Consider the following 25249-nt stretch of genomic DNA (forward strand, 5'->3'; position numbering starts at 1 on the left):
GGCTCGCCCCGCATTCCCATTATAACTACTGTACCCCCTCCTCTCCCCCCCACCGGCATGAATGAGCCAGAGTACCCTAATAAGCCATTGCTTTAACCCCATCCTGTCTGGGTGGGAACAGAAGCCTGAGGGCAACCCACATGCAGAGGTGGGGCCAAAACCAAAGCTGAACCCCAGGAGCTGTGCCAACAAAGAAGAGAAAGGGAAATCTCTCCCAGCAGCCTCAGGAGCAGCGGATAAAATCCCCACAATCAACTTGAGGTACCCTGCATCTCTGGAATACCTGAATAGACATCGAATCATCCCAAAATTGAGGCGGTGGACTTTGGGAGCAACCGTAGACTTGGGGTTTGCTGTCTGCAACTGACTTCTGATTTTTATGTTTATCTTAGTATAGTTTTTATCACTTGTTATCATTGCTGGATTTGTTTATTGGTTTGGTTGCTCTCTTCTTTTTCTTTTCTTTTTTTTTAGTACTTTTTAATTTTTTAATTTTGATTATTTTTTATTTTTTAATTTTAATTATTTTATTTTATTTATTTTTTATTTTTTTATTAAAAATTTTTTTTTTCTTTCTTTTTTCCTACCCTTTCTTCTGAGCCATGTGGCTGTCAGGGTCTTGGTGCACTGGCCTGGTGTCAGGCCTGAGCCTCTGAGGTGGACAAGACGAGTTCAGGACATTGGACCACCAGAGACCTCCTGGCCCCATGTAATATCAATCAACGAGAGCTCTCCCAGAGATATCCATCTCAATGCTAAGACCCGGCTCCACCCAATGGCCAGCAAGCTCCAGTGCTGGACAGCCCATGCCAAACAACTAGCAAGACAGGAACACAATTCCACGCATTAGCAGAGAGGCTGCCTAAAATCATACTAAGTTCACAGACACCCCAAAACACACCACCAAATGCAGCCCTGCCCACCAGAAAGACAAGATCCAGCCCCACCCACCAGAACACAGGCACCAGTCCCCTCCACCACGAAGCCTACACAAGCCACTGAACCAACCTTACCCCCTGGGGTCAGACACCAAAAACAATGGGAACTATGAACCTGCAGCCTGCGAAAAGGAGACCCCAAACACAGCAAGTTAGGCAAAGTGAGAAGACAGAGAAATATGCAGCAGATGAAGGAGCAAGGTAAAAACCCACCAGACCAGGCTTCCCTGGTGGCACAGTGGTTGAGAATCTGCCTACTAATGCAGGGGACACGGGTTCGAGCCCTGGTCTGGGAAGATCCCACATGCCGTGGAGCAACTAGGCCCGTGAGCCACAACTACTGAGCCTGCGCGTCTGGAGCCCATGCTCCGCAACAAGAGAGGCCGCGACAGTGAGAGGCCCACGCACCGCGATGAAGAGTGGCCCCCGCTTGCCGCAACTAGAGAAAGCCCTCGCACAGAAACGAAGACCCAACACAGCCAAAAATAAATAAATAAATAAATAAATAATTAAAACATGTGACCTTGTGTTATGCAAAGATTTCTTAGATAAGCCACTAAAAGCACGATCCCTAAGAAAAAAATGATAAGCTGGACTTCACCAAAATTAACTGCTTCTGCTCTATGCAAGACACTGTTAGGAGAATCAAAAGACAAGCCACGGACTGGGAGCAAACATCTGCAAAATATATAACTGACAAAGTACTTGTATTCAGAATGTAAAAATAACTGTCACAATTCAGTAATAAAAAAAACAAATCACCCAGTTAAATAAATGGGTAATAGGTTTAAGCAGGTACCTCACCAAAAAAGATATATAGATAGCAAAAAAGCACAGGAAAAGATACTCAACTTTAGTCACTAATGAAATGCAAATAAAAAGCCACAATGAGCTACCGCTTCCTATCAGAATGGCTAAAATAGAAAAAATAAAACTGATAATACCAAGTACAGGTGAGGATGCGGAGCAACTGGAACTCTCACACATTGTCTTGGAGACGTAAAATAATACAGACTCCTTTGGGAAAGTTTGGCGGCCTCTCCTAAAGTTAAACATACACTATCACCTGACCCCAAAATCCTACCAGCTATTCTTTATTGTCTCTTCTTCCAGTTCTTGGGTGTTTTCTTTCATGGTTTTAGGTTTGTAATCTGAATTTGGCCCCTTTGTTCTTTAGCTTTAATGGTCTCGGATTAGGGTTTCTCAACCTTGGCCCTATTGACTTTGGGAGCAGATAATTCTTTGTTGCGAGGGACGTCCTACGCACTATGCAGGATGTTAATAGCATCGCTGCCCCTACCCACTAGATGCCGTAGCACCCTCTCCCCAGTTGTGACAACAAACATGTTTCTAGACACTGCCAAATGTCCCCTGGTAAGCACAAGAGTCCCTGGTTAAGAATCACTGTGTTAGAAGTCCTCATAAAATATCTCCAAAATCTCATTTGTGCCACTTCACCTTCCACTTCCAAGGGCTCCCTTGGATATATGGTACATAACCATAATACAGCACCAGTCAGGTGTTCGTCAAAACGCCTCTGACAGCCCCATTCAAGGCATCGTACAATTGAAAGGATCCATTAGCTTAGAAGTGTGCTTTTCAAGCTTGATGATGTGGTTTACCAGGACAGAAGATGAGAAACAGCAGTTTAGAAGAGGGTCTGGAGGTTTCTGCTAAAGGCACTGAAAACAGTGAGAAGTCTTATACCACTGACAATGGAGGGAGAAAGCAAAAGAACATTCAGAGTAGTCACATGGAGCTACTTAGCAAAGGGACACCTGGACCTGCTCGTAAGTAACCCCTGAGGACAGGGATGTACCAGCGCCACTCTGGCTGAGATCTATAAAGAGAGGCTTTCTCTCCCTCCACCTCCTTCCCTCAAAAAAAAGAAAAAAAAAAAGAGGCTTTCTACTACATGTCAGAAATCCTGCTTTCTGGTCCAACTGCACATCTTTGGAACAGTCCCTGGACTTGTTTCCCATTTTCTCATCAGAAAAAATTATCTGGCCTTTAACTAAAACTTCTAGGGTCCTTCCAGGAATATAACTCCAGAGATCCAGACTATTTAAGAAATAGTTAAATTATGTTTAATGAGTTTTGCCTAGGAAGGCAGGAAAACAAAGAGTTCTGGAAAGATTTCCTTCAAGACTGATTGAATTTGTTTTCAAATTTAGATGATCTAAGAAGTAAGTTACAATTGTCCACTGAGTTTCTCGTGGATGTTAAGTGTACTGTGTGCATGGGGACTGAGGAGCAGGCCATCAATTCCATTCTCATAGAACACACTTATTATACATTTATTATATTTCTATATGTAGACACACACAGTACTAGATTTAGTTAATTACTTGAAACAACAATGAAGAATAAATACGTCCCCATTCAACTAGCTTACTAATAATGATTTTTCCTATATGCATAACTCCTAAATGCTAGAAGGTCATTAGTATGATATTTCATAACAATTGCTGTAACCATGAAAGAGGTCCCATGAGGCATCTCAAGTTTTACCCTCTGTTATTTTTGTATGTTTTCTATGCCTGAGATCACATCACGACTGGCTTTCTCACATTCAGTGGATCACAGGGAGATGGACAAGGTGAACCCTTCCTTGCTCTGAACTGATGAAAGTCAAGTCCACGTGGGTCTGTGTATGGTCTTCTTCTCCAGCATCCACGTGTGGATTTCTCTGATGCAGCACTGGGCTGGCTAATGCATCTGTGGGTAGCTCAGAGCCTGCTCAGCTGGGGGTCCTACTCATTCCCACTTTTGTCCTTCACCCCTGCTGGTGCATCCTAACCACCAATCCAAGGGCGTACCCAAGCCTCCCTGCTGGGCTTCACCAGCAGCCCTCACACAGGTGACCTTTGTGATCAAAGGTCTTCGGACTGTGGAGTAGGCAATGGCAGGACATGGAATCGTGGGACACCTGGGGGCGTACCATGAAGCAAAGCCCTTCACCGGCCCCCACCAGCAAGAATCTCTAGACCTTACTTTGGAAACTGATAATAATGATAATGATAAGAATCACCGAAAGGGCCACCATGCAGTAAATGCTTGCCAGGTGCCAGGTGCCTGGCCTGCATTAAGTCATTTAGTCTCTATCCAGAACAGCTTCATGAGTGATCCTGTCATTATCTGCTTTCACAGAGGAGACAGAGGCTCTGTGAGTTTAAGCAGCTTGCCTGAGTTCAGAGTCGGGATTCAAACTCGGGTCTCTCTGACTCCAGGCCCACACAACCACTTCCCTAGGATGCCATCCTAAAAGAACTTGCTTCTCTCTTTACAAGTGGAAAAGACCATCTTCCCCCTTTACTCCCTCTGATAAAAATGTAGTACGTTCTCAAACTTCTTATGACCATGTAACATGCAACTCTTTCCATACTGACAGCCTCTTACAACAATGGCAAATCTGAGGACAGGGGCTGTGTATGATTTGCTCATCACTGCCTAATACAGGGGTGACAAACAGTAGGAGCTCTAAAAATATATACTGATTAATTAAGTAACAAAACCCCCGCAGCTAGCTCTGGGAACCGGAAGCAAGCGCAAGCCTACACTTTGCCTGGCTCCACCGTGAAGCAGGTTAAAGCCAGCAGCGAGCCAGAGTCCTGGCAGCAAGAATGCCTCATGGGAGGAGAGTGACAGGGTCACAGTCTTACCAAACGGCAGAAGCCAGAAGGGCAAAGAGGTCAAGCTTTTTCTTTCCATGAAAACTTTTTGAAGAAAAACACCCAGGGAAAAAGAAAAATCTAAAAACTGAATCTGAGTAGAAGCCCAAGTACCAGATCCCACGCACTGTCTCAGAATTCACTGACAGGCTTGAAAACCCTCCCAGAACGCTGCCAACAATGAGAACGTCCACCTTTGTTAAAGGTCGGTGCCGGCCAAGGGCGAGGAACTCCGTGGGGACCCCTCACACCTCCCCGTCCCAGGTACCTCCTCTTTTTTCCCACTTTTACAGTCCCCACAACTCCTTCCCCCACCCACACGTACAAAGGGTGCGCATACATGATGGGGTAAGGAACCAAGAGGAAACTGGAATCCACGGGGTACTTGTTCTGGGGCAGACACTGGGTGCTTCTCACTTAATGCTCAAAATATCTGAGAGGAATGCACGGTAAACAGCACCGAATCAAACAGCAAACTCCTGCCTCTGACTCACCTCCCTCCGTGATTTGGCTCCTCTCTACCTGTCTGATTTCATCTCGTACGAATCTCCCAATCGCTTCCTAAGCTCCTACCACACTGATCATTCTTTCAGTTCCTTCCAAGCTCTTTCCCACACCTCAGGGCCATTGCATATGCTGTTCCACCCTCCTGGAATGTTCTTTGCACATGCCGTTCCACCCTCCTAGAAACATCCTTCTGGTCTCAGCCTAAATGTCACATACTGATCTCTCCGTAACTTCTCTAGTTAACCAACCTATTTGCTCTCACAGCATGTATGCAATGGGCAAGTGCTTTTTTATTTGATGTTGTGCTTTTTTTTTTCTGGTTTCCCTGGCAATTAACAACTCCTTGAGTGTAGGGACCCTATCTATTTTGTTCATTACAGTATCCCTGGCACCTCATACAGTGCCACACATGTAGATATTCAATACAACAGTAGCTGAATAACTCTCACTGTGACAGAAGGCAGCCAGAACTCAGGCAAGAACTCGAAAAATATTGCTGGCTCGGTTCCAGACCACCACAATAAGGCGAACATCTCAATAAAGCAAGTCACGTGAATATCTTGGTGTCCCAGTGCATAGAAAAAGTTATCTTTACACTATACTGTAGTCTATTGAGTGTGCATTAGCATTATGTCTAAAAAAAAACAATTGTATATAACTTAAAAAATATTTTATTGCTAAAAAAATGCTCATCATCATCTGAGCGAGTTGTAATCTTTTTGCAAAAGTAACATCAAAGATCACTGATCACAGATCACCGTGACAAATATAATCATAATGATAAAGTTTGAAATATGCAAGCATTACCAAAATGTGACACAGAGACAGGAAGGGAGCAAATGCTGTTGGAAAAATGGTGCAGAAAGACTTGCTCAACGCAGGGTTGCCACAAACCTTCAATTTGTAAAAAAGGAAACACAGTATCTGCAAAGTGCATTAAAACAAGGTCTGCCTGTAGCTTGTCCAAAGCCCAGCAGTTTGCTTTGAGCCACACAGCCGAGACTTGGAACCAAGTCTGTGCTCCCGGCATTGGAGCTGGGGATGTGCTTAGTATCAGCTTTTCCCTCCTCCCCCAACACATCTCAGCCCATTGGCCCATCTCTCAGCAGGAGGTTCAGGACCAGGGTAAGTCAAGGCACTCACCTCAGGCACAAAAGGGAATGCCAAAAAACTCAGTAATCAAGATAAATACAATTTTAAAAACTCAAAATTCATGCCAAAAAAAAAATTATGAACAAAATTCAAATACAGACAGGATCAAGTCCTATACTTGCAGGGCTCAGCCTCATCGCCTCACACTAACCCCAGCCCTGTCGGATCCTGCCTATTTTATTTTATTCTATTTCATTTCATTTATTTTTGGTTGCACCACGCGGCACATGGAATCTTAGTTCCCCGACCAGGGTTCAAACCCGCGCCCCCTGCAGTGGAAGTGCGGAGTCTTAACCTCTGGACCGCCAAGGAAGTCCCCTGCCTCTGTTTTAAATAGCTGATATTCTGTTCATCATGAATATTTTACACGAATTTTTATTTTAAAACACTGCATCAGAATATTCTTTATCTTGATGATGGAGTTTTTTGGCGCCTCCTTAAATTCTGTGCACTAGACAAGTTGTCTCATCCCAGCCCTGGCCCTGCTCAGCCAGCCAGTGGCCCCGGTTCCCACAGGCAGCCACCGGAGGGCCCCTGGATACACCAAATGTCATGTCCGTCACAGTAAAGTCTAGGAGCTGGGTTCTGAGGTCCCCGAGCACCATAGAAGCTGTTCACCTACTGCTCCCATCTGGAGATTGGGAAGCAGTCTTGATTGGTATGCCTGCCCCAGGGCTTCTACCCTCCTCGTCCCCCTCTTTCCTCTTGAGAGTTTAGGAAGGAAAGTCTGTCCCAGCTTCCCAGTGTCTGGCTCCACAGGGGGAGGTGTGGGCTGGTCTCTGGGACCCAGATGCCCTTCCCTGGGCAGGCTGAGAAATACGCCACCCTTCCCTTGTCTCCGGACCATCTACCTCTTTGCCACCTCCCACTTCCCCTTCCAGCTGGATGGGCAAAGAGGGAGAACAGGCACATAGGTCCAAACTAGGGGGCTGCTCTTCTGCGAGAAGGGAGAGAAGGGCATGGAGGACGTGTGTGCACCCATCCAGCACCCACTGCCCCTCTGGAGACAGCATCTCAAGCTTCCCTGAACTGCCATCCCTTCCTTCCCCCTGCTCTCTTTCAGTGAGGGCTGCTAAGCTGGGGGGATGTACAGGAAGCTGCCTGAGGCCACCTGGCGAGGGCCTGCCTGAAACCAAGTCCACACAGAGGAAAGCAGAGCCCAAATGATGGGGAAGGGGCTCCTAATGGCACAGCTGGAGGGTGTAGATCCAGACATAGCTGGATGTGAGCTTTTCATGTATACAAGCTCCCCAAAATTCCCTCTGTTCCTGAGGCAAGGTTGAGTTGGGTTTTGATTACTTGCAGCTGAGAGGGTCCTAATCCTCCTAGACACCCCTGCTTCCACCCAGCACGTACTCACCTCCTTCTTCATCAGCTTGAGCTGCTCCTGGAACCTGGCATGGTCCCGCTCCTGCTCCAGGCGGATCCGCTTGGCCTCCTCCCGGCGGCGCACAGCATGGTCTTGCTCCATCTTCTCCACTTGCTGCTTTTGCTGACGCTCCAGGTTCTCCAGCTCTGTGTCAAAGAACTTCTTCTTGGCCTGGAAGGAGCAGAAAGGGAAATTCAGGGAAGTCACCTTATACCTGGGAGGGAGATGGGGAAAGCCCAGAGCCTGTGCTCAGACCTGGGTTTAATCCCAGGTCTACCACCTCTTTGCTGTGTGACCTGGGACAAGTCACTGAACCTCTCTGAGTCTTTTTTCTCATGTGCAAAAGGAAGACCAGACCATCTACCTCGCAGGGTTGTTGCACGGGGCTCAGTAAAGGTTACGTCCCCTCTAGAGATCCTCCTGTGTGACTCAGAGGAGCATCGTGACCTTCATGCAATGCTGTGTTTATAAGTCAATGCCTAATGAGATCAGGAAACAGAGGAACTGGGTAATTGTGAATTATTCTCCATGCCCAATCATCCTCACTCTGCAACTTCTGCTTAAAGAAAACATGGAAGCAAGAAGCCCTATAGGGACCCATCTTTTCTCACGCTCACATTGATTTCTTGTTCAAAACGTTTGTGCATCTGCTCCAGCTGCAGCTCATGCTTGCTGCTCAGCTGGGTCTGGTTCCGATGCTCTTCTTTCTGGAGCAGCCGAAGTTCTCGGAGTTCCTGGCGCCTGAAGGGTGGAAGGATGTGGACATTTCAGTCAGAAAGTGCCGTCAGTGATCATATAACTCATAGCTAGGGACACTGAAGGCTGGGGCGTGGAGAGGCATCACACAAGACTGGGGTAGAGGCATGACGCAAACTTAGAACTCAGACTTTATTTGACGTTTATTGACAGACAAAACATTAATAATTTTAATATATAAAGAGTGCTTCCAAATCAATAAGAAAAACAGGAATATCCTAATTTTAAAAAGTGGCACAGAACATGGACAGACATGAAACAAAAGACAAAATCTTTAAATTAGCTATGTGGATATGAAATACAAATTAAGAAGAAATAACATCTTCATTAAATAGGCAAGAATATAGGGGAAATTGATACTTTCATATACTGCTGATATGTACAAATTGACACATTTCTGGAGGACAATGCAATAAGTCTCTGCCTTTTGATATAGTAGTTCCACTTCTGGATACTGATTCTAAAGAGATATTCATAGATGCACAACAAAATTGAATAAGGATATTCATAACAACGCTATTTATAATAGCACAAAATTAGAAACAAATGTCCATCAATATAGTCTAATTAAATATGTCCATCTGATATAATTTTATACAACCATTAAAAAAATCAAGTTCTCAGAGATATTGAATTACATGGAAAAAATCTATGAAAAATGCAGCAATTCTTTATGAACAGATAGGGATTGATCCCTGAATGAAAAAAGCAAGCTGTTGAAGAGTGTGGGTCTCTTATGCTACCTACCATCTGGGTGAAAAACAAAAAGGACCCTATATGTGTGTGCACGTGTGCATGTGTGTGTTTACTTTCCTATTTAAACACTGAGTGTTTCTGGAAGGATTACACTGTAAAATATTAACACAAGGAGGGGAGCTGGATGGCTGGCAGAAAAGTGAGAGAGGGAGATTTTTCGCTGTTTACCCTCTTTTTCTTGTCGAGTTTTGAACCATGATATTACCTATTCAAAATGTAAATACAATCAAACTTTGACCCCAACCACACAGTGTACCTTCATTTGGTAACATACCTATTGTCACTGTGTATATGTGTGTACACAGAAAAAATACTGGTGGGATAAACCCCACCAATTGTGTTTCTTTCCGGGCAAGTCCATTAAAAATTGATATGTATCATTTATGGAATCAGAAAAGAAATTAAAATGATGCAGAAAGAACTTGGGCCTCCTGACTGTGAACGGCGGGCGGTTCCCTGGCAGCCTGTGTCCTATTCCAGTCCCGCGTCTGCAGCCTGTACCATGGCCACCCCCGCTGTGGGGCTTTCCTCACGGCTCTGAGCGGGTAGAGCTACTCAGGAACTGCCCACCAACAGCTGCAGGAGGAGAGGCCGGCACGCTCTCAGGGGTCGGGGGGCCTTATTTGAATCTTAGCTCAGCTCGCTTTCCCTTAGGCAGTCGCCCAGTCTTTGCAGGCTCTGTTCCTGCATCTGTAAAATGGGGAGATAATCTTTACCTCTCAGGTTCTTTAAGGTTACATGAGATGATACCTGTAGTGTCTGCCTGGCACATGGCAATCACTCCCCAAGTGGTAACTTCTCGAATGATAACGAGGAAGAAGAGGCTGCCCAGTCTCTGGGAAAAGCCAGAAATGCTTTCTAGAGGCACAGAAGAAAGCTTCCTTGGGAGCCTCTGCATTTGGGAAGAGAGGAGGCAGGAGGTGACTGCTGAGAGCTGACAAAGAGAGGGAGACCCTGACACAAGAGAGACTAAGGCTCAGAGAACAACTGACCAAAACACGAACAGAGAAGAAGGTAAGCAGCCAGGTTCTGACATTTCCTCCCTGACCAACCTGAGTTCTCACAAGGGAAAGGCAGGCAGACCCAGGCTTAAGAAGGAAAGAACCAGCAATTTTAGGCAAAACCAGAAAGAACTCTGACCTAGCAGCCTCAATCTGTGAGAGCAACTATTCGGTGACACCATTCAAAAGCCTACGTGTCACCCCAATCCTCTGGAAATGCTAGGATCCAGGTACGACCAGGGACGTGGGCCAGAGCCCGCCACAGCTCGCAGCCTGGCGGCCTGGCCACATTGACAGGACGTGCGGACCTTCAGACCACAGCAGGCAGACAAGCAAAGCCTTGTTCTTTCACTGTGAGCACCTCTTCTCCACCGCGGCTCAATCTCACCTTTCAGACCTAAGTGGCACCCACTCCCCTGCTTGGGGACCCAGTGCCAGGGCCAGAGGCATCGCTTCTAGATGGAGTGCGCTGGGTCTGGAATTTCAACCCCAGGAACCTGAACTGCCCAGAGGGGAGGTGACGGAAAGGAAACCGAGCCCTTGGGGTCTGAAGATTGAGGAGTACAGGTCACCTCCCAGGTGACCATTAAAACAGAAGGTGGTGTCATCGTCCAAGAGCAACCACACCCACCCCTCCCCCGGCCTCAAGCCTCTCCAGCGCACACAGATGAGGACACCAGTGCATGCGTGTGTGTACACGCATATGCATGCACGCAGAAACACCACCAATGAAAAGTCTGCCTCTCATCCCCCTGGCTCCTAGAGAGGAAAAGTGCCCCCAGGCATCCAAAACTGCTTCTATTTGGCTTTGGAATGTCTGTGCTTTTTTTTTTCTCCTTTTTATTTTATTTTATTTATTTATTTATTTATTTATTTTTACATCTTTATTGGAGAATAATTGCTTTACAATGGTGTGTTAGTTTCTGCTGTATAACAAAGTGAATCAGCTATATGTATACATATATCCCCATATCCCCTCCCTCTTGTGTCTCCCTCCCACCCTCCCTCCCTATCCCACCCCTCTAGGAAAATCAGGCCTTGTTTCTTTTTTTTCTTTTTTTTAAAAAATATTTATTTATTTATTTTTGGCTGCACTGGGTCTTCGCTGCGGCACGCGTGTGGGATCTAGTTCCCCGACCAGGGATTGAACCCAGGCCCCCTGCATTGGGAGCGCGGAGTCTTAACCACTGGACCACAAGGGAAGTCCCTGTGCTTTTTAAAGATATGAATGTGTGTGATATGTTAGAGATGTCCTACAAATCAATCATGAATTTAGCCTTCAAAGGCCTGGCCTCAAGGGAGATTTGTGGGTCCAAGGCTTCCCTCCCTAACTGCAAAACCCCTCAACCCCGCCCCTGGCAGCCCCCTAGCAAGCTTCCTGGTCCAGTGGAAGCCGGGTAGAATCCTCACACAGACAGAGCTTCTCACCTGGATGACCTGAGGCAGGTAAGTTCCCACCAAGAAACAGTTCCCTAATTTACAGAACGGCCGAGATAGGGTCTCCCTGAGGAGGGCTGTCAGGGCGCCTGAGCACCGTAAAAGTGCAAAGATGGTTCCTAGCAAACAGCTTTGCCTCACACCCTCCTCCCCACACCAACCCCTTCCAGTTTCACGGGTTTTGCCTCCAAAATGCATGCTGCATCCAACCACTTCTTCCCTCTGTCTGGCCACCATCCTGGCCGGGGTCTCCCTGGATCCCTGCATCAGTCCTGCCCCCTCTACGCCCAGACTTATATGGCAGCGGAGCTGGCTTTCAAAAGGGATGTCACCGCTGGTCACTCTCCAGCTGCTTCACTCCAGCTATACTGGGTATGAAATCCACACTCTTCCACCCCTGCCCATGGGCCAACATGACCTTGGCCCTGCAGGTCCCAGGGACGGCTCCCCATCCTTTCCCTCCCACCTTACACTCCACACTCCAGCCCTGCCCTCTTAGGTCCCTAAACAAGCCACGCGGTCAACCCTCAGGCCTTGGCCTTGCAGTTCCCTCCGTGATCCCCGGCTCTGCTCGTGGCCAGCTCCTCTCAACCTTCTGGCTCTGCTCAGGGGATTTCCCACAGAGCAGTGTCCCCCGACCCCGGCCCAGGGGCTCACTATCCTATCACCCATTATTCTCTTCACAGCATGTACCACAGTTGGGAATTATCTTGTGTGCTGTTTGTTGGCCCGTGAGGTGTAAGTTTTACAAAGGCAACAGCCTCAACTACCTGGGTCACCACCATGTCCCCCAGCCTGCTGGGGGGTATGGATACATGGGTGAATGGCTGGCTGGCTGGAGGGGAGGGTGGAGGGCTGGGTAGGTGGGTAGGTGATGGATGGGTAGGAGGGTGGATGGATGGATGGATGGATGGAAGGGTGGGTGTGCAGAGGGGTGTGTGGACAGAGAGATGGCTGTGTGGATGTATAGATGAATGGATGGATGGGTGAATGAGTGGGTAGAGGAGTGGATGGATGGGTGAATGAGTGGGTAGAGGGGTGGATGGATGGATGGGTGAATGAGTGGGTAGAGGGGTGGATGGATGGATGAGTAAATGGAGGGGTGAGCAGATGCAGAGGTGGGTAGGTGGGTGGGTGGGTGGATGCATTGGTGGATGGGGGGTTGGGTGGGTTACAGAATGCAGGATCTCAGGCAAAGCCTGCTTGCTTTTGTGTCCTTGATCCCACACTTGGTGCTGTAGACAAACAGCTCTTGCACCAGAAGGACCCACGCCCATCCCTCCCACCGCGTCCCCACCCTATTACCACCATCAGGGCCCTTCCCAGGCTTACCTGAGAAATCTCATCTCCTCGTCCTTCTTCTCATCGTCACTGATGATCTTGGAGGTGGTGATGCTCACCTCCACGCCATCCACCACAAACTTGCGTGTCCTCTTGAGGGTCTTATTGTGCAGCCTCGAGTTCTGGCCGGGGAAGATCATCAGGCAAAGCTCAGCGTCACAGCTAAGAATCCATGGGCGACACAGAGGGTGCAGCCCACAGCCCTCCTGGCCCCAGAGCCTCAGCCCCGTCCAGGTAGGAGGCGACCGTCCATTGTCCCCCTCTTGCCTCAAGCTTTTCAATGGGGAGGGGGGCCTGAGTGTCTGACGCTGGGCCCTTTCCTCTCCCTGATCTCGCCCTTCAGACACAGCCCATCCCCTGCCCGCTGGCAGCCAGCACTCTCTCACACAAAAGACACGGTGTCAGAAAGAGCGAGCTGGGTTCCAATCTTCCCTCTACCACCTACGGGCTCTGTGACCCTGGGCAAGTCCCTTGTCCTGTCCGAGCCTCAGCTTCCTCGACCTGTCAGAGGAGGTTGCAAAGATGCGATGGGGGTGGGGCATACAACAACACCCGGCTCATGGCAAGGGTTCAACACTTGGTATTTATTTTTGACAGTTATTATTGCAGACCACGATCTCTTATCCTCAATGCCAAAATCCAGAGAGCCCGGAAAACCAGAGTTCATAACTGCTTTGGCAGCCAAATCTGACCTGACCTGAACTCCACAGGAGGCCACGCCCATCTAGAGCCACCATGAGATTATTCATAATCTTTATCTTTACTTTTTCCTATGAATAATCATGCCTTTCACGTGTGGTTGCTTACACAGTGCTGCCAGAACTCCTCCAGGAGGAGTTAAGGGTATTTAGATACCCTTTGAAAGTCCTCCATCCTGATTCGGATGAGGCCTGTGGGCCTGCAAGGAAGGCATCACGGCCTCTCCCCTCCGACCTCTCCACTGCTTTCTGAGGCCCCTCCTGGTGCAGTGCAGGCCGGCCTTTCCGAGGGCCTGCCAGCCCTGCAAGTGCAAGGAGAGCCAGGGTGGCGCCCAGCAGGAGGCCTCTGCCCTCAAAGTCCCCGCTGACCCCCGTGCCCGCTCAGTCGAGCCCAGCAGACTGTCCTTGGCCCTGAGGTCTGGGTTCCCCTCCCCTGCAGGCTCCCACCTCTTCCCGTGGCACCTCGCCCAGCAGCTCTGGATGCTATCGGCCCTGAAAGGTCACCCTGCAGCTCATGGCCCTACAGCATCCAGCTCACGTGTCCCAGGACTCAGTTCAAGCTGAGTCAGACTAGCAACCAGAAATGCAGGCTGGCTGGAGATGGCGGGGGAGGAAGGAGGCCTGGGTGCAGCCCTCACACTAGAGCTGCTCCTGGTCGCCGGGCCTCCGCCTGGGGGTAACAGGCTCCCCGTCAAGCCAAGGGTGCTGACGCAGCTGTGGACTCTTATCAGGACAGCCGCGTTCCCTGACTCACTGCCAGCCCGCCAGCAAAGGAATGTTCTCAATACCCTTGAGAAGAGGTGGGGACCCGGCTCTGGGTGGGTCAAACTTTATTTAAAAGAAAAAAAAAATTACTGTTTTTTTTTTTTTAACCCTTAGTGTCCTTTTAAGAAGAGAAGGGACAGACCCCCTATCCTAAGGAAGATGATTATACATCAAAGCTGCTGCCATCTCCGCTTGTCCTGGTGACCTGTTAAAACTGTGCCTTCTTTCTGTTCCCAAAGCTAATTGTGCTGACTGACTGTCTCTCCTTTGGCTCCCTCTCATTTGGCCAATATTTTTGAGGCTCTGCTGCGTCATTTTCACCAAGTAAGTGACGGAAGGAAAAAACAAAAAAGATGCAGACCCTTCCCTAAATTCAGCCTTGGTTGGGGATGAGGTCCTCAGTGTGGCCAATCAGGTGACCAACAGTGAGTTCACGAATATCTCACGATTTGTGAGATGGGCAGGGGATGCGGTCTGCCCTTCCTGAGGACAAGCAGGCCAAAGCTCCCACCGCGAGGGCAGAATGGCATGTGGGATTCAGAGCTCAGAGTCTGGAGTCTGACCAGCTCCCCACCTCCCACCTGAGCCTCCGTTTGCTGGGCTGTACTTTGGGATGATTGAAGGCGCCTCATCTGGGGTTGCTTTTAAGCATTTTGCAGTACAGGCCTCGTGCTGAGCTCTCAAGTGCAGTGGCTACTGTCATTCACAATGCCACCTCCTCCGGAACAGCCACGAGCCAGGAGGAAGCCTCGAGCCCACTCCCTTTAACTGAATCAGTCGGCAGCTGGACCACACGGCTGACCTCCAAGTCAGAGAACTTTCGCTTCTAGAATCGTCTCTCCCCCATCTTAACAGGGCCTTTAACCAAACCCAATTTAAATGGAAACCCAAACTGAAATTAAAACCCAAACCAATTAATTGCCTGACATGACTAAATCCCAGACCGAACTCAGATATTTGGGGGTTTTAACTACGAATCAAACGGAGAGCTCTTTAAAGAAACAGCAGCCTCATGAACTACTTATAATGGAAGACAGCCATCATATGCTTTCAAACACCAAAACCGGGCAGCAACACATTCTGCAGTGCCCCTGCTCCAAGCCTGAGGCACAAGGGGCAACGTTACCTTGATAGACAGGGAGCCCGTCTCTCTGTTCAGGGCCAGGTCGGCTGAGAGGGAGACGCCATAGTCCATGCTCTCGGAGGTGGAGAGGCTGCCACAGTCTGAGTCCCTCTTGGAAGGGCCTAGAGCCCCCTGGGCAGGGAGCTCCAGGCTGCCGTTGGCCAGCTTCTCGCCACCCAAGGTCTCCAGGGCGCTGCTGTTGGGACGGCTCTGGCTTGCCTTCTGGGATCTGCTGGCTGCTGGACTGAGGTCCCCACCCTGGTCGGTGGCTTGCTTCTCCTCGGATACCTGAATCCTGGCATCCATGGACACCGGTCGGGACTTCCGGCGGGGCACGGGCACGGCTAGGCCGTTCTCATTTCCAGGGGCCACATCTGGGGGGCTGGTGGCTTGGAGGGATGTGTCCCCAGAGGGTTGGTTGGGCCCATTCACAATGTCCTGAGGCTGGCTGGGTGGCAGCGGGGTGAAAGATGATTCTTTGAGAAGCTTGTCAGCATCGAGGCTCAGCTGACTCACCTCAGAGGAGTCCCGAGTGTGGTTCCCCAGAGCCTAGGAGAAAAAAAAACATAGTCAAGGCCATGCTACTGTGTGTCCGAGGCAAGAGTCAGAGATGCAGTGAGGTCAGAAAGTCAGACACCCACAAGGTGAAGTGGGCCAGGGAGGTGCAACAGGCATCCCTCTCTAGTAAGCCACAGTCCTCCCCACTCCTTATTGCCTAACAGTAAAATTATTGTACTACTTGCTTTGAGGAATAGGTATTCCTCCTAGGAGTGGAGGCAACCGTGGCCAGCTAGACAGCTCATGCCCTGTCGAAAGGGGGCAGTGGTTACTCCGCTCCAGCCAATTGTGACAACGTGGGAAAATGGGTCCCCTGTGCCCAGACCTTCCAATTTTTCAAGACAAGCTCGAATCTGGACTTGTACATGACATCTCACAATTTTTAGATGGCAACTCAAATTTTTAAAAAAAAATCACAGAAAGGCCAAGCCAAACCTATCCAGGGGCTAGATTCAGCCTATTAGCCACTTTTTTTGTTTTGTTTTTGTTTTTTAGAGCTTTTCAGGGGTAGAAAGTACTGAAAATGTTGCTATTGTGAAATAGAACACTGATTTCTGTGGATGAAACATCAATGTCCAGCCTAATGAATAAGGTGAGCACCCACATAGCCACCTTCCAGGTCAGGAGTGGGACACTGTCCCAGTCCTGAGACCCCGACCTGTGTCCATCCTCCCCCGACACAATCATTGTCCTGACTTTAATGTCGAAGTGTTATAGGTCAGTTTGTCTGCTTTTAAACTTGATATTAACAGAATCATACCATAAGCACCCTCTTATGCTTTTTTAACCTTGGATATGGAATCTTCAGAAGCAACTCTAATCCACCTTCTATTCAACACCCAGAGCAATGATGGTTCAGAAATTCAGATCTGATCCTGACATCCACACAACAACGCCCAACCCCTGCCTGAAACCATCATGGCCCCCACTGTCTTCATGACAAAGATCAGCCTTCTGCCTGTGGAGAAACCAGGTGGGACGTGACACTTTCTGCCTCTTCCCCATCCTCGCTGCCTGCCCCCTCCTGGAACCGGGCCCCAGACACGCTGCTTCCCACTCCCACTCCCAGCCCACACCTGGCCCTGCCACCTATCAGCTCAGCGACTGCACCACTCGAACCTCAGTTTTCCCATCTGTAAAATGGAGCCTGGGTTCTCCTCTGTCTGAGTTGCAGGATGCCCGGCACCCGGCGGGGGCTCAGTAAGGGCTGTCGTTACTGTGCTGATTCCACCCGTCCTCCTTGGGGCGCCCTTTCCTCGTCCTGGTGAGGATTCACACCAGCTCAGGCTCCTCCCAGGAATGAATTAAACTTGAGAAGGTGCTGTATTGTCCACCCCCAACAGCCCAGCCCCTCCCTCGCTAGGTCCACGGCACCATCTGGATAGCAAATCTCCCCTCCTGGGGGAGGCTCTCCCCAAATGGCTAGGCCAGGGATCCGAAAGTAGAAGCTCAGGACAGAATCCAGCCCACAGACATGTTTTGTTTGGCTCAAATGCTTTAAAAAAATGTAAATTAGCTTTCATTTAAATTTCCACTCAGCCAAGCACTGAAGCTTGCAGATGGGTTATGACTATGCCAAGACCTGGGTCCCCTGGGCACTCAGGGCAGCCAGACGGGGTCTCGGGTGGCTGGAGCCCTTCGTTCGGCCCGTTGCCTCTGATCACGTGCAGCCTTTATGTGCATTGATCCCACAGTGTGCTACACGCATCCTCATTTTGTATGTGAGCCACGACAGGAAAAAGGCTGGGAAGCAAAATGAGTCAACTACCAACTTTTAAAAACTGGAAGATCTCATATAAAAATCTGACTCCTGGTCTTCCCTGAAAACGTACAGGATTTGGTCAACACACCCTGCTGCCTCATCCCGGCCCATGTGCTGTCTTACATAACTGGTGGCGTGGGGGCCTGTGACCTCTGAGCTGGGGATAAACAGAAAGGAACCCTTCCTGCAGCTCCCAGGCCCCTCCCACACCAGTCAAGGCCTGCGGGGATCCCGTCCCTCCCGCACGCCGCCCCCACCCCCGTTCCTCCAGGCCTTACAGAGGTGGCATCCACCGAGTCCTCCTCTTCCGCCTCATCCCGGCCGTCTTCAATCTCCTCCATCACTTCAGCCTTGGCCTCGGCCACCAGTTCCCGCAGAGCCTTGTTGCTGGTGATGCTGCTGACGAAGGGATGCTGAGGGGGGGCAAGACAGCTGGATTAGAACCACTGTGGGCTGGGGGGGTGAGGAGGGGCAGCCAAGGCTGGGGGAGGCGATCCCCCAGGCGGAGAAGGCCAGCGGCATCCCTGAGCGAAACGTGAACATGAACTTGGTCAGGCAGACCCAGAGGCAGCTCAGAAAGTCCTGTGTGTGGTGGAAAGTGAGCCAGCTCTGCCACTCACCAGCTGTGTGACACTGAGCAAGTCCCCTTCCCTCTCTGAGCTACAGGCTTCTCACCTCTGAAGTGGAGACAATAATGCCAGACCCACAGGAATGGCATGAGGATGGAATGAGATCACGCACAGGGGAGAGCTTAGCCCAAAGCGGGAGCAAAAGTAACGTTTCAGGAGGTTTGTTTGTGTATTTGTTAATTTACTTTTTTAAAAGGTTTTCATATATGGTTTAAAAAATATAATATATACAGTATATACATGCATATACACACATACATTATTGAAGAATTACTTACACACAGTAAAGTTCACAAATCATTAAGCTCAGGGACTTTTTCCATACATACACACCTGCTGTAACCACCACCCAGCTTAAGATACAGACCACTGGGCTTCCCTGGTGGTGCAGTGGTTGAGAATCTGCCTGCCAATGAAGGGGACACGGGTTCGAGCCCTGGTCTGGGAAGATCCCACATGCCGCGGAGCAACTAGGCCCGTGAGCCACAACTACTGAGCCTGCGCGTCTGGAGCCTGTGCTCCGCAACAAGAGAGGCCACGATAATGAGAGGCCCGCGCACCACGATGAAGAGCAGCCCCCACTTGCCACAACTAGAGAAAGCCCTCGCACAGAAACGAAGACCCAACACAGCCATAAATAAATAAATAAATAAACCCAAAGTTTAAAAAAAAAAAAAAGATACAGACCATTTCCATCACCTCGAGAAGGTCCCCATTCCCCGTGCAGTCAACCTCACTTCCCACAGCCACCCAGCTCCAGAGACTAGGTTTGCCTTCTCTTTAACTTCATCTGAACAGAATCATAGAGTACGTATTCTTTTGTGGTTGGCTTTCTTCACTCGACACGAGTTGAGCTGAGACTATGAGATTCGCCTACCCTGTTGCACATGTCAGTAAACTCTTCCCTTTTGATTCCCGTGCAGTATTCTACCACGTGAGTCTGTCACGGTTTGTTTATTCTTCCTGCTGGTGCTGACCATTTGTGTTGTTTCCCATTTGGGGCAACTATTAATAAAGCTGCTATGAACATGCTCGTATAGGTCTCAGGGTGGATGTGTGTGTTTGCAAAAGCTTGAGGCCAAGTAGTGTATGTTCTATTCCTAGGTGTTTACAGAAATGCCACATCTTTAAAATGTGAAGGCTCTTTCACGGACCTTGGAAAACACCAAAGCTTTTTTTTTTTTATAAACTTTTCTTAATTATCAGTTAGTTGTTTTTTTTTTTTTTAAACGTCTCTTTTAAAATTTATTTATTTATTTTTGGCTGTGTTGGGTCTTCGTTTCTGTGCGAGGGTTTTCTCTAGTTGCGGTGAGTGGGGGCCACTCTTCATCGCAGTGCGCGGGCCTCTCACTGTCGCGGCCTCTCTTGTTGCGGAGCACAGGCTCCAGACGTGCAGGCTAAGTAGTTGTGGCTCACGGGCCTAGTTGCTCCACAGCACGTGGGATCTTCCCAGACCAGGGCTCGAACCCGCTTCCCCTGCATCGGCAGGCAGACTCTCAACCACTGCGCCACCAGGGAAGCCCCACCAAAGCTTTTAAGACCTCGGCAGATGGTAAATCAGCCCGAAGATCTCCCTGGTACAAGTCTGTCTCTGAGCATCTTGTCCCCATCACCAGGATGTGGACAGGGACATGGGATTCCTCAATTCCCCACACTCACTCGGGGCCTCTTAGAAAGGCATTGGCAGGGGCGGGGTGGGGCAGTTGTTAAGTTGGAATTTGCTCATTTGAAATGCGCAGGAAGGCTCTGATGAAATTCACTGTTTTTACTGTCAGTTATCAGCGGAGGAACAGTGTCAACAAGATTGCAGGGAAGTATTTAAATGACTAAAGAGAATAAATTTTCGAGAATAAATTTTCTAACACCTTGAAAACATATTCACAACTGATAGGTCCACTACAAATCATTCCTATCTGCTTGTTCTTTCTTATCTGTTTAGTACATTTGTGGAAGGCCAGAGGCAACACCCCTATTCAACCTGGGCACCCCACTCTGCACACGGGAAAGCAATACACCTCACTCTTTTTAAAGAGCCCTGTCATTCAGATCTTCCTAAACCAGGCTGACTTTCTCTAGTTAGTCCAAACTAGTAAAGACGTGAAGAATTTTATTTCTTATCTTTCTCTCCCACACCCCCGTTCACTCGTTGATTCATGCCTCAGCCCCATGTTGAGGCCAGTGATGCACCAGGTGCTGAAATAAGGCCAAACAAGCAGACAGGCAAGCTCCCTGGCCTTGGGGGCTCGCAGCTGAGCGGGAGAGACAATGGGCACGTAACCAAACGACAAGATCATTTTTCAGACCAGGTAATAGGATAGGCTGGAGGAACATGGGCCTGGATTGGTGCGGTGGGTGGGTGGTGGGAGAGTCTGCCTAGGTCTTTGGGCAGAGGGTCCTCCTTGGGAGGTGACATTCAAGCTGAGCCCTGAGGGATGTGAAGGGGCTGTCCAGGGAAAGATCTGGGCACAGGGAATTCCACGCAGGGGGAGCAGCAAGTACAAGGGCTGCAGCAGAGCAGTGATATAAAGAGTTACCCTTTGAAGGTATCGCTCTGGCTGCTGCTCCAAAAGGTCTTGAATTAGATATTAATAAGGATGTACTAATCGCGAGAGGCAGGAGAGTATAGCAGTGAAGATCGCTGGCTCTACACTCGAGAGCCAGGCTGCCTGGAATAAAATCCCACTTCCACCAACTCGGGCAAGTCACTCAACCTCTCTGAGCCTCAGTTTGCTCATCTGTATACTGGGAATAATAGTATGGCTGTTCTAAGCATTGTAGTAAGAGCTCAAAATACAGCAGCTATCATCTGTATCATCATCACCACCACCAGCATCATCACCACCAACATCACCACCAACATCATCAACATCATCATCATCACCACCACCACGATCATCATCAACGCTACCACCACCACTGTCATCATCACCATCATCAATGTCAGCATCACCACCACCATCATCATCATCACCATCGTCATCACCACCACCACCATCATCACTACCATCACCATCATCACCATCATCCTCATCGCCATTACCACCATCCCCATTACTACCACCACTGTCATCATCACCACCACCGTCATCATCACCACCACCACCATCATCACCACCATCACTACTGCCCCTGCCATCACCATGCCTACCATTACTACCACTGCCACTATCATCACCACCATCACCAGCAGCAGAACCACAACCAGAGAAGCCTTTAAGCATCAGTTTGCACTCCCAGCCATTCCCATTCCCTCCTGCATCCCCAGAGTGCAGCTTTCTGGAACTGAAGGTAAGAATCAGATCCCAAAGCTTCCCGAGCTTCACACTGCACAACCTCACACATGTGAACTTGAGCAAGAAGCCACGGGACACTTCACTGCAGTTGCTGAAGCAGATGCGGCAGAAACAAATAACGCAAACACAGGCTTCTGGAAATACCAGGTTTTCATCAGGCCATATCACATATTGACCAAATTAGTGACTCTTCAGCTTGGCCAGGAGCCTTGCTTTCTTGAGGCTGAACATCTTCTGCATGGCCTCCCTTGAGCACCCCGGGGTGTTTAGGAAGCAGAGGGGGAGGCATGGGGAAGAAAGCCTCTGACACAGGGGCAGGTGAGCAGGGCCATTCCCTTGGACGCCAAGCTCCTGGAATCCCCGGGCGAGCGGGGCTGGCAGATGGGGCAGGCCCTCCTGTGTCTGATTAGGCCCAGAACACTGTTCTGTAAACTGCTCTGAGACACAAAGCACAGACCCCCTCCTCCACTGCATCAGCTCTGTTACTTCCAGGGTTGTGCTTAGAAAAGACATTTCAACCGCCAAGCTGCCAAGGCCCATTAGAGACAAAGCCCAGCACAGAAGGGTACGGGACCTTCCCGGGTGGCCAGTGCACTGTGCACCTGCCCAGGGACGGGCTGGTCTGGGCACATGGGTCCCTAGAAAGGTGCTCGGTCACCCCCGTGGAAGACCCAGATCAGCGGGAAACTCAGCTGTCTGCTCCTTCAGGAAGAGGAAAAGCTGTTCTGTGCTATCTCTGCAGGGAGCCCCAAGGTGCCACAGAGCTCGCCAGCTGGCACCCACCCTCCGGCCAGGGCCTCTCCTGCCATCTACGCAGTCATCCTTCCCAAGAACTTGAGCCTAGTTTTCCTCTGTGTGCTCAGAAACCATCAGCCGGGGTGTCCCACACCCCAAGACTGGCTTTAGAAAATGCCTGATAACACTTTCAAGTTTTCAGGTGTCAGCATCTTTCCTTCAGTCCTCCTTCCCTCCCTCCTAACTTTATTCCATCTCTCTTTCTTTCCTTCATTCATTCAGAGAGGCAACGTACTAGAGTGGTCAAAAGAACAGGCTTTGGAACCAGATGACCAGGATCAGAAATCAGCTCTGTCACTTACACACTGTGTGACTTTGTGCAGGCTACGTAACCTCTCTGTGCTTCAGTTTTATCATCTGTTTGACAGAGATCCAAACAGTACCTATTTCATAGGGTTGTCATGAGGATTAAGTTAGCTAACATTTGCTAAGCATTTAGAATAGAACCTGGCATGAAGAAGAGGTTACGTAACACTTCGTTAAGTAAAAATAAGTAAATGTACTTAACGAAGGCCCTCTCCGTACCAGGCACTATTCTGGACGACTGGGGCACATCAGTGAAAGCAAAAACGAAAACAAAAACAAAGACTGCTGTCCCCAGGGAGCTGACATGCTAGTCAGGGAGATCAACAATAAACTTAATAAACACGTAAGTTATACACTATAAGTGCTATGTGCCATGGGAAAATCAAAAGTAGGGCAGGGGAAGGAGAATTAGGAATGTGAGGGTGCAGTAGGTTTGCAGTTTTAAACAGGGTACTTGGGGGAGGCCTCACTGAGAAGCTGCCACTTGAGTAATGACTCAAAGAGAAAGAGTCAGCCATGGAGGTGTCTAGGGGAAGAGCATCCCTGGCATAGCGGACAGGCAGTGCAAAGGCCCTGAGGTTGGAGTGTGCCTGGAGTGTCTGAAGAGTAGCAAGGAGGCTGGTTGGCTGGGGAAGAGTGAGGGGGCAAGAGGAAGAGAAGTCTGAGGAGTCAAGGTGGGGCGGGCAGACCTTGCAGGACCTTGCAGGTCACTGAGACTCTGGATTTTACCCTGAGTAAGATGGGAGCCATTAAGGGGCTTTGGACTCAGGAGGTATAGGAGCTGACTTATGTTTTTCCCTCTGGCTGCAATGGAGGTGACGAGAAGTGGCTGGATCCTGGGCATGTTCTGAAGCCAGGGACAACAGGATTCCCTGGTAGAATGGACACAGAGTGTGTGAGAAAGAGCGGTTAAGGATGCTTGCGACGTTTGGGGCCTGACTGCTGGCAAGGTGGGGCTGCCATCGACTGAGACAGGAAAGCCATCGCTAGAGCATATTTGGGGAAAGATGGGGGCGCTCAGTTGCGGACGTGTTAAGTTTGAGATATCTACGGACACCTAAAGGGGTGGAGGGTAAACAGCCGGATACAAGGACCTGTGGGTGAGGAGGGCGGTCTGGGCTGCAGGCAGAAATGCGGGAGTCATGGCGAACAGACGAGCCCATCAAGGTGATGGAGACGGAGGGAAAGGCCCTGGCGCACTTCACGTTAATCAGCTGGAGAAAGAGGAGCAGGCAAAGGAGACGGACGAGTGGCCAGTGAGAAGGAAGGAAACCAAGAGAGCGTGGAGACATGACATCAGGCGTTGACAGCAAAGGGGAAGAGGGTCGCCTGCTGCTGCTGCTGAGTCCAGCAAGACCAGCACTGAGGCCTGAGCTGACCACGAAGTCCAGAAGGTACTAACGACCTTGACAAGAATGCTGTGCTAGAACGGGGTGGGTTTAAGAGCAAATTCAACAAGTGCACGCTGCGCACCGGATGTGTGACAGCCACGATGCTGAAGACAGCGGGCGGGCACAGAATCACATCTACTCACACACTTCCGTGACGCAAGCACGACCCACCTCCTACAGAGGAGGAAACTGAGGCTCAGCGTGAGGACCACTCGGGTTTCAGGAGGGCGAGCCTGATTTCAGAGCCCAGGTTACCACCAAGTGATACGGTCCCAACAAAATATCCGTGCAAGCGAATGAATGGATCATAAACCAGCGGGGGCATAAGTCAGTCAGCTGAAGGCGGGATGCAGGGCAAGAGGAGGGGCCGGGAGGAACGTGGGGGCCGCAGGCAGATGTGAGGCTCTGGAGGGTGTGCTGGCAAGTCAAGGTCTGGGCTTACCTGTGGCCACTCCAAGTCAGGTGACCTCGGCAGGCCACTTCCCTGGCCTGAGCCTCAGGGTCCTCACCTAAGGGGGTAACGATGCCCCACCCTCCCTAACTCAGAGACGTGGAAAAAACTGACGGCAGCCTAAGCTCTGAAAGGAGCTTTCTTTGTCTGGAGGGATCTCTACTTTCTTCTGCAACCCTTCTGTCTCAGCGAAGAGTCCTCTGGCAGGACATTTTTTTCTCCACTATGGAACGGAAATTCCTGGCTCTGGCTGAGGCTCCTGGGCTGCCACGAGGGGATGAGGGACAGCTGGTCTCTTCCTGGCAGCATATCCTGGAGGCCGGATGTATCAGGCCAGGAGGTGCCTGCTCACGGGAAACAATTGGCCCCGGGAGCTTGGAGCTTTTGCATCTGACAGTGACAGCAGGCCCACGCACCCCCACCCCTGGTTGTCCAGTCCCTTGCTGACGCCACCCACCAAACGCCGCAATACCCCGAAAAGAAGGCCGTGTGCTTTCAAATGCAATGCAGAAATCTACAAGGAACAATCATGAGCCCCAGCAGACAGACC

The 25249-nt window shown here is 49.7% G+C and overlaps 1 protein-coding gene across 1 annotated transcript in view; it reads right to left on the reverse strand.

Moving 5' to 3' along the window:
• The window catches only part of STK10 (serine/threonine kinase 10), a 116787-nt gene that overhangs the window by 17536 nt on the left and 74002 nt on the right, over nt 1-25249 (reverse strand). The window contains exons 8-12 of the mRNA XM_007171359.2: nt 18113-18247; nt 15518-16063; nt 12920-13050; nt 8255-8378; nt 7629-7808 (exon numbers count right to left, since the gene is read on the reverse strand). Coding sequence (XP_007171421.1) covers nt 7629-7808; nt 8255-8378; nt 12920-13050; nt 15518-16063; nt 18113-18247 — 1116 coding nt within the window. The remainder of the gene's footprint in view (nt 1-7628; nt 7809-8254; nt 8379-12919; nt 13051-15517; nt 16064-18112; nt 18248-25249) is intronic.

This window comes from Balaenoptera acutorostrata, chromosome 2 (genome assembly GCF_949987535.1).
Source record: "Balaenoptera acutorostrata chromosome 2, mBalAcu1.1, whole genome shotgun sequence".
Classification (NCBI taxonomy): Eukaryota; Metazoa; Chordata; class Mammalia; order Artiodactyla; family Balaenopteridae; genus Balaenoptera; species Balaenoptera acutorostrata.